Source organism: Egretta garzetta, unplaced genomic scaffold (genome assembly GCF_000687185.1).
Source record: "Egretta garzetta isolate BGI_Z169 unplaced genomic scaffold, ASM68718v1 scaffold549, whole genome shotgun sequence".
NCBI lineage: Eukaryota > Metazoa > Chordata > Aves > Pelecaniformes > Ardeidae > Egretta > Egretta garzetta.
The window spans coordinates 377,331-386,650 of record NW_009260840.1 but is presented as its reverse complement, the minus strand read 5'-3'; the positions used below and the strand labels follow the sequence as shown (position 1 = coordinate 386,650).

General features: G+C 49.6%; 1 protein-coding gene across 1 annotated transcript in view; it reads right to left on the bottom strand.

The window, feature by feature from the left end:
* The window catches only part of LOC104133676 (immunoglobulin superfamily DCC subclass member 3-like), a gene marked incomplete at its 3' end in the record, with an annotated part of 89,563 nt that overhangs the window by 21,740 nt on the left and 58,503 nt on the right, over positions 1 to 9,320 (bottom strand). The window contains exon 3 of the mRNA XM_009647110.1: positions 2,362 to 2,506. Coding sequence (XP_009645405.1) covers positions 2,362 to 2,506 — 145 coding nt within the window. The remainder of the gene's footprint in view (positions 1 to 2,361; positions 2,507 to 9,320) is intronic.

The following is a 9,320-nucleotide window of genomic DNA, read 5'->3' as shown; positions in this document are numbered from 1 at the left end:
ACCCGAGGAAGCGTGTGCTCCACGGTCCCAGCTCCAGGACTCACACCCACGTAATCTTAAAACCTCAAATGCGTGGAGAGTCACGTTTAAAATAGGTAGCACGTACGCATACATAAATACATTATATAAATATTTTATATAATTAAAACATAGGTACATTTAAATCACGCATGCATACACACATGTATGTATACATACATTACAGGTTGCTTGGCAACTGTGTGTTTAAATTGGCTGGTAGTAAGTCATTACACCGTGATGAGTTAATAATCCATTTCCGTCTGGAAGATGAAGAATATCTTTTTCCATATCAGCATATGGTTAAGTGCCTATAACCTGCTCCCTGCGCTGGGTTCCACACGCGCAGCTCGGCATCGGTGGCGGCGTGACAGCAATCAGTTTTACACGTCCTGAAGTTGATTGCAATCTCTCTGGGACTTTAAAATGCCCATTGTTTTGGATGAATTATACCACAAGAAGCCTTCATTTTTGTTAACAATCTGCCCACAGCATTAGAAGATTCAATTCCAAAGCTATTATTCTGCCTTCAAAGCCTCCAAGTGCAAGACTCGGCATACAAATTTATATACACTTTATACGCAGAAATGCACCAAGCGTGATTAATGCAGAAATCCAATTCAGTTAGAGAAGCAACCCTCATCACCCTGGCCCGCTGGTGTCAGAGATTAATCTACTGAGCTGACAATAGAAACCTTCCCCAGTAACTTCACTGCGACAAAAAGCCAAATCTGTTCAAAATCAAGACACTGAACATAGGGAAACTACTAGCCCACGTCCTCCTGGGCTTGGGCCGGCTCCCTGCGCTGGATGAGAAGCAGCTTGGTGCTCTCTGGGTTGGAGAAAAGCCTTGGCTCCTCAGTCTTGGGGCTCCTCGGTCTTGGGGCTCCTTGGTCTTGGAGAAAAGAACTGTGGTTCACACTCAAATCCCTGCCACATCCCTGACCATCTCCATCCCTGTGACCCTGTGGACCACCTGAACCCACAGAGCTCAAGTGGAAAGGAGCAATAAAGCATGAAGGACTTCAAGGGAACTTCACTTGTCCTGCAGCATCTCACTGGGATGCACACAAGGTGTCAGGCCCAGTTCTGCACCCCTTATTTCTGCCAATAGCACCTCAGACCACTTGCCCTGCTCTGCCACATCCCTGGTTCAGCACTTGTGTGAGTAAGAAGCCTTCAGAGGAGATCAAGTTTAACAAATCAACCTTGTGCCGGGCTAAAAAAAGCTCAGATGAAAAACGCAAGGAAAAACAAAACCTGACAGTTGCAGTTTTCCATGGCAGGGTTGGGCCTCTTGGGTCCTTCTACTGTAAGTTCACCGCAACGCTGAAAAGGTCAGGCATTGTTCCAGCCCTTGTGTTTTCTCCTGCCTCCAAAGCACCCAACCACGTTCTGCTGCAGAACTGACATTTTTAAGAATAGAGGCTTTCAGGAAAATATTTACAGCTTCCTGGTTTTGCCTATTCCCAACGCACGGACGTCAACTCGCGATTGAGGTGTGCCGCGACCGATTGTCTCCCACCATCGGTTGTGCGGCTGCTGAGCTGCAGCTGGGACTGCCGGAGGCTGCCGGCACGGAGCACGCGTTTCCTGCCACCTGTCCTCTGCTGGGCCCCACCGCCGCTCCGAGGATCAAACCACGATGAGGGACGTTTCCGACGCGAAGGGAGCAGCCTGTCAAACGCAGGAAGTGAGGACGTGCCGTCCCGGGTCTAGGCTGGGGAAGGGGGGCAGCCGGAATTTCTCTAATTTAGGAGGGTTGCATGGGAAGCGGCAGCCCAGGGCACTGTGGGATGCTCTCTGTAGAGCTCCTCCCTGCTGCCACACACAAAGCATCACGAGGGAGTCCCCCTGGGAAGGAACGTCGAGCAGCCACGGTGTATTTCAGCGCTTGCACAAGTTCAGGACCCACGTGGAAGACCCTAAGTCATGGATCTGGCTCAGAAAGAGCTGCACAAAACGGAGCCACAGAGGGATGATGGATGCCAAAGCTACCCCAGCTCTGCTAGGATTGTTTGGGTGGGCTCTTCATGCTGGAAAGTAAACCTGGAGGAGGGCTGATCAGGGAAGGTCAATGCAAGCCCTTGCCCCCCGCAAAATCAGCTAACGGGGTTTATCTAGTTCCCTTGAGAGATGCAGTATTTCTGCACAGTGTTTGGCCAGAAGGAGCCCAGACAACCCACAACATTAACTGAAAGAGCCTTCCATGGCAGAAATGCTGGCCAAGACCCTCAGCCCCGATCAGGTGTGTCCTAGCGCAACTGTGAGAGCAAGAGCAAGCCTGGCCACCTTCTTCCACCTGGAGAAAGGACAGCAGCACGTGGTTTGGACATGTCCTACCTTTCGTTGTCTGTGTTGACTGGCATGCGGTTCTTTTGCCAGAGGATGACGGGCTCAGGCAAGCCATGAATCTGGCACTGGAACCTGGCTACGCCACCTTCCTCCACCACTGCATTCTGAGGGTGGATGTGGAAGTCGGACATCGCTGGAAGACACAAAGAGAGACAAAAATGTTCACGTGTGAAAAGGCATCCATTGCCAACAACTTCATGTGACCTCAGAACAGCCTGATTTCCCTGAGACAGCAAATGGGATTGTAATGCAAGAACAGAAGGCTGGTTTGCAGCCTAACCTCCGGCATGGAGAAACAAGACTAGTGGCAAGTTCTTGCTATCCATCTGCCTCTGCATATGGAACGGATTGATTCAACCAGGACAGGAGATGGTGTTCCATGACCCACATGCTCCACAGCAAGGTCTACTGGGGCAGCAAGATGCACGGGGCATCCACTGCACTGGCCCTTATCGCAGGTCATTCTCAACAACTTCGGGTGGCTTTGGATCCAAGCTCACATCAGGAAAGAGATGTCTACTCTTGCTGCTGCTGCTGCTGTCTTACCTGCTGTAAATATCCTTCTGATGTGTGCGGCTTGACTTGATCAGAAGAGCTCCCAGATACCGCAGTAAAACTTACAGCCCTTGATTTCCATCTCTGTGTGGCATGAGCTCCAGCTCATTGCATACTCTGCCTTCTGGCACCGCAGAAGGAACGGCCGCATCCCTGTGCTGTGGAGCAACAGGCTTCGGTCGGCAGAAAGAGCAGCTGCCAAGAGCTCAGCAGCTCAGCTCACCCAGGCTTTTGGGGTTGGGACCACCCAACAGCGAACGGCAAACCTCAGCGTGCCCACGCAGGATGAATACAGACCAGCCTGCTTCAGCACAGCCACAGCTGTAACCATTATGCGGAAAGGCTCCGGCATGCTGTTAGAGCCACATAAATAATACAGTAATTATTACTATTAATTAATTGGAAGGTGCTGCCTGTTGACTCTGCAATAAACATATTCGAGACTAATAAACATCCCAGTGGTTATTTAGCTCATGATTCATTTATAGTGCCGCATCCGCGGGCAGATCTCTCACATTATCATACAAAATAAACTCCAAGCAAGCCCCCCGCTCTGCCACCCCAGCCCGGTAATACCCCTCTCCCCAGCGAGAAAGCCTTGTCCCCTTTTACATGCGTCAAGTGTAATGAATGTACCTCTGCTAAGGAACAAGCTGCGGATGTGTCAGGGCAGCTTAATCATTCATCTGCAAACTCCAGTTGGGCTCAGGCAGATGGGAGATGGCCATTAGCAATCATACATTAAATATGTGTTGCATTAACCCGCGCTGCTCCCCCAACCGCCGCGCTCAACCCGCTGACTGCAGATTTGTTAAGCTGATCGAGTAACGTGGAGCAAAGCCCCGGCCCCGCATGGCTGTAGGGTTGGGAAGGTTTTTCCAGCTGTGAGGGTGGGATGGACGGCCAGCCCCAGCGATGGGAGCAGGACTGGGAGTTGGCTGTGCGATGCTCCAGCCAGATGGGAACGTGCCAGCACAAGGCAAAAGATCATGCAAAAATCTATTTCCCTTTCCCAAGATGAAAGCTAATGCAAATGTCCTCTTTAGTAAGGGATGGAGCACAATGGTGGAATGGCAATTTACCCAACTCATACACATTTAGCCTTGAAATGAGGCTGCTCGTGGTCCAGAGCACTCAGCCGTAGGGGAAGGAGCCCAAAAGGCTGCTGGGGGTGTGGGGGTACCCCACTGTAGGCGATTCCCCTTCCAAGGATGCTTCAAAAATGGGGAGTCCAGAGATGCCCGTGGCGGGAGAGCTCGAGGGAGCCTGCAGAATATTTCAAGGCTGCCATTCGGAGGTCCAGGCTGGGCGAGCATCTTGCAACCAAAGCTTGTGAACTTCCACCAAGAAATGAATCCAAGAATTAATGAGAATGACACAAAGCTTGTTAATAAAGACAAAAAAAAAAAAAAAGCAGAGATTCAGATGCCTGTGGGAAAATTCCTTTTAAACCTACAGATGCTCAGCGCTGAGGTTTTTCGGTGGCTGACAGGGTTGATAAGAAGAGGGAGGTGTGAATGAGAATAGCCCTGGTACAGACATCGCTCCGCTGGCTACAGAATTCATTGCCGTTCCTTTATTTCAATAATATCACCTCTTATAGGTAAAACTGCAGCAATAACCTCTACTCTTAAAGACACTAGTATTAATATTTATCATGAATAAAACATGTGAAGTTATAAATAATTCAGTTATGAGGATGTTAAGTAAAATATTACTCTTCAATGACCCTATAATGTGGCTTTGAAGCACAGTTTTATGTTAAATGCCTAGGAAACACTGTGACCCTTGCCAAGACCAGCTGGTTTGCAGAAGATGCATTAAAAATTCATGCAGCAAGCTACAAAATGCTATTTTTTTTAACACAGGTTTACGGGTTTATTTACAGTTGCAGAGACAAAAGCTTTTGTAGCATCTCCTGTAAAACAGCAACAAAACTTGAATGCAAGTGATTACCTGGGATGCTGTTTTCAGCCTGGAAATAAATCACTGGGGGTAAGGAGAGGAGAGGGATAGGAGCACGACTGCTTTACAGGGCATTGCTTGGAGGGGCTAAGTCTCTGCTGACCCGCGTGAGATTTTTTATATAGGTCCCAACTGACTGTAACAACCTCAGACAGTGGAGTGCTCGCTCCTGTTGGTGAGTTGTCTTCCAGCAGCAAGTGGCAGGACCTCCCGTTAGCATCTGGGTGTTCTTGTTCCAGCAGCCCTGGAGAAGAGCTGCACGCTGGCCCGGGTGGGGTTGGCCGGCAGCCAGGGAGCTGCATCTCATTTCTATGCTAATGACCATAATCATTTTAAAAATAAATATGTGCAATCACAATATTCACCCGTGAGCGCCTAAGAGGGGAGGCACCCTCTGATCCATCTGCCCACCGTCTCTGTCGTCCAGCAACGCGGCATCTGCATGCCAGCGGAGGGGCTGGTGCTGCCCCGGGCCCCTCGTTACTGCCATCGGACAGGGCGAGTGTCACCCTGTTGCCATTAAACCTCCGTCTGCCATCTCCATGGGTAGCACGGTACCGTCCACACACCCAGCGAGCACAGGGTAGTCAGCAAGCCATAAAATCAACCTAAATCATGGGTGCACTCATTGCTCCGTATTGATGCTCCAAGCCATGGTGTCTCGGTGCTTTTGCTATCACCGCACCTGGATTTTGGCCGCAGAACACACAGGCTGGCACAGGGCAGGAAAGACAAAATGAAATGGGCTCACAGGAGATGGGGAGTGGACCCAGGAGCCCTCCCATGCTGCAGGCACGGGCGCACCTTCTCCCAAAGACGTTGCCCAAGGCTAGAGTCAGGCTGAGCTGTCTACAGCCACACTAACGCATGAGGCAGAGGAGTTATTCTTCATCTCTTCCTCCCCCATATTGTATCATGGATGACCTCAACTAGGATGAGGCTGAGCTGCAGGTGAGGCTCTTCCCTAAAGAGAAACCCATGCTTGGGATCTCCCAGCACCCAACCCTCATCAGGATGCAGTTCCCAAAGGCACGTCCTAAGGACACAGTGCAGGTGAGCAGCAACTCTTATCCTCATCCATATTCACAGACTTGTTCTGGCAAACGAATTTCCTGGGTCTCCCCTAATCAAAGCGCAAATGCTCACTCCATCCTAACAGGCCCCGTGGAAAGGCCAACGGAATAAAAATGAAAATAGGTATCGAGTGAAATTTTCTTTACTCCATGAAAAACTAAATTGAAACCATTAGTGGCCAATCCTTTTTTGCTCAGTACAGCATTAGTGCTAAGCCGGAGATTGACCTAGATTTGATATAGAAAAAGAAAACATTAACTTGGTATGTCAAAGCAAATCCCAGGCCTGTTAGAATCATTAAAACCCAAACATTATTATCAACTGCAGGCACAGGAAGACGACTTGAAAGGTTCAGTGCCAAGCCTGGTGTTAGGAGAGTATTTGGGAAACCCAGCTAGGACTGCAATCACATCCTCTTTTTGCTTTTAAATTACTTAGGGGCAAAGAGATACCTAGGGTTGGCTCTGACGCAAGAGGATGCTGGGGAGGAGCTGAGCATCCCCATGGACACTGATGCCAGGCAGTTCACAAATAACAGCCAACAAGAGAAGACCCTTTCTCCACATTTCGGCCACCAACCTGTTAAACTCAGACATCTTCCAAGGCAGGCACATGGTTAAAATGCCTCGACGTTAACACAGTACAAGGAACAAGAGTTCAATGGGGACATGCCTGGGCTCCCAGATGCTCCTGCCAAGGATGGCAAGCTTCGTTAGCTCCATTACAACTGATGAAGGTGAAGCCTGGAAGGAAAATAGTTTGCCCAGAGTGAGAGAACAAGCCATGGGCAGAGTCAACACCTTCCAAGAGTGGCTCCATCCTGATGCTGGTGACAGCTGCTGATTTTCATACTGAATTTCCCAACTCACTAATAAAACTGAATTTCCCATCGGGTCAGCAGAAGTCAGGACTGTTTTTAAAACACAACAACCACCATGTCAATGAAACCCAGACCTAAACCACTCTCAAATCAGGCTGGCAGCTCCAGCAGAACCAGCCCTTGGTATCTGTGAGATTTATTAAGCCCCCATCCTCCTTGGCACCGCAACTCCTTCCCAAATGCTTTCCCTGCCCCAAAGCAAGCAGAGGGATTACATCTTCTTCCATTCCCTCCTGGAGTCTCCTTCTCTGGAGATATTCAAAGCCCACCTGGATGATATCCTGTGCAACATGCTCTAGGTGAACCTACTTTAGCAGGAGGGTTGGACTAGATGATCTCCCAAGGTCCCTTCCAACCCTTGCGATTCTGTGATTCTGTGACCTGGGAGACCTTCACCACTAAGTTAGCAACCTGCTCAGGAGTATTTCCAAAGAAGTCAGCAGGTGAAGGCTTCACAGCCACAGGTCCCTTATCTGCTCCCCTCCACGCTCTGGAAATGGAGGATTCGCCTGCAAGAAAGAGCCGGCACAAAAGATGGGGGGCGTACAGACACCACAAATCCCAACCGCTCCTCTCTTCCCCCTGCTTTCAAACAGGGATGCTTTCCCAAGTCTTTAAGATAAAGACACTGCACCTTCTTTCTCTACATTAAAAAAAAAAAAAAAAAAAAAAAAAAAAATTTTTTTAAAGAGCAATATGTGACATATTGTGCTTTAAGAAACAAACTAGTTATTACCCTCGGCGCTGGGGAGCCGGCCCTGCGTGTCTAATGATGCCATTGTGCGAGGTTGCCGCTGAACTGCCATGAGCCCAATTTTGAATGCAAGTTGCTTTGTGCATAGTGAAGCGTGAACAACAGCGCCGCCCATTTATCTATTTAATTCTCCAGGAGTAGCAGGAGCGGGGGCCGTCGCTCACATCTAAAGGGAAGAAAAATTGCCTTTCTCTCGGCTTTGGAAAGGGAGGGAAATATTAAAGACCAGCCATGCCTCTCCCAGCAAAGGGGAAAATCCCCTCTGCCCCTGCCCACTAATCATAGGGGTGAAAATCCCAAAAATCTATTGTCCGTGCTGGGCTTCAGATCTCAAAAGAAAGTGGGTTGTAAGACTCAGGAGAGTTTGAAGCAAGGAAGACGTCTTGGAGGAATGTAACTCATTTAAGAGGAACCAAAATACCTGGTGAGATGAGAGAGGGAGGAAGCCCCATCTCGCTCCGTGCTGGGCACATCAGAGGGAAAGATAGCACACTTTTTCTTTGCAATATTTGCAAACAAATGCTTATTCCTCTTTTGCTTTGGCTGTCATTTTCTCCCCGGGGTGTTGATACGACGGCTCAGAGCAGGGATTGAGGATGGTCCAGGCTCCCCACCCTCTCTGCATTTTGCATCCTCGTGTCTCCGTTGTTCTCACACTCAATCAAAGCAGAGCGAAACAATTTAAACAAGATCGAGAAGACACCCCATCAGACGGACTTCTCTGCGTGAGGAACAAAGTCTCCACCTGGCCTGGCTTTTCCCCCCCCTGCCCTAAGCCCCGGGGATGGGGATGAAAGGGAGAGAACCAAGCTAATGCCTCGCAGTGGGACACAGCAGCTGCCCACGGGAGGGAACAAGCAACAGATATTTTACAAGAGGGGGGGGAAAAGAATCTACTGGCTCAAGTCCACCAGGAGGCAAATTGCTGCCTGATCTGGGACTGTGGCTTCTCAATTTTTTTTTTGCCTAACGCATGAAATGACTGCGAGCCAAATCCGGCTCAGGTCACCTCCCCGCCACACTGCAATGAGTCCAGCACCGATGGGCTCTACCGCCCCGTGATTTACTGTTTGTTTTGGTGCTGTGAGAAGCAAGTGGAAAAAAGCAGAGTGCCCTACGGGGGCTGCTTCTGCGTAGGGATGATAAATATCCTCCGAAGATAATGAGCACATCCCCACTGCATGCAGACCGCGGGAGGAACAGGGTCAGGGGGAACGTGCTCAGGGGTCCCTGGTTGCTCTACAAGCAAAGGACCAGGGCTGGAAGGAGAACAGGTCGTTCCTGCAAAGGTCCACCTAGGGACTTTATCGCGGCACCTGGAAAAACCTTCAAATGCCTGTGCTGCAGCTCCACTCCTCTTCCTCAGGCTCCCTTGAACGCATTCCCCATCACCAGCACACCCTGGCCTCTCCTACACAATCACATGCACCTCCAAGCTGGTCTCCCAGTCCCAAAGAAGGTTTAGTAGATTTATGGCATTGATTATAGCTTGCTTATTGGAAAAATAACTACACTACCATCAGTTGTTGACACAGGGGTACTCTCCCGTGAATGGGAAAGTACATGCATGGAAATAAAGAGGGGCCATACAACCCAAGGGCTGTTTTAAACTGAAGTATCTCGCAATTTCTACACAGCTCACAAAGCGCTATCCCTCTAGAGAGAGAGTGCACCCACACTGTCCCAGTACAGCATCCCCACCACCCAACACCCCACCAT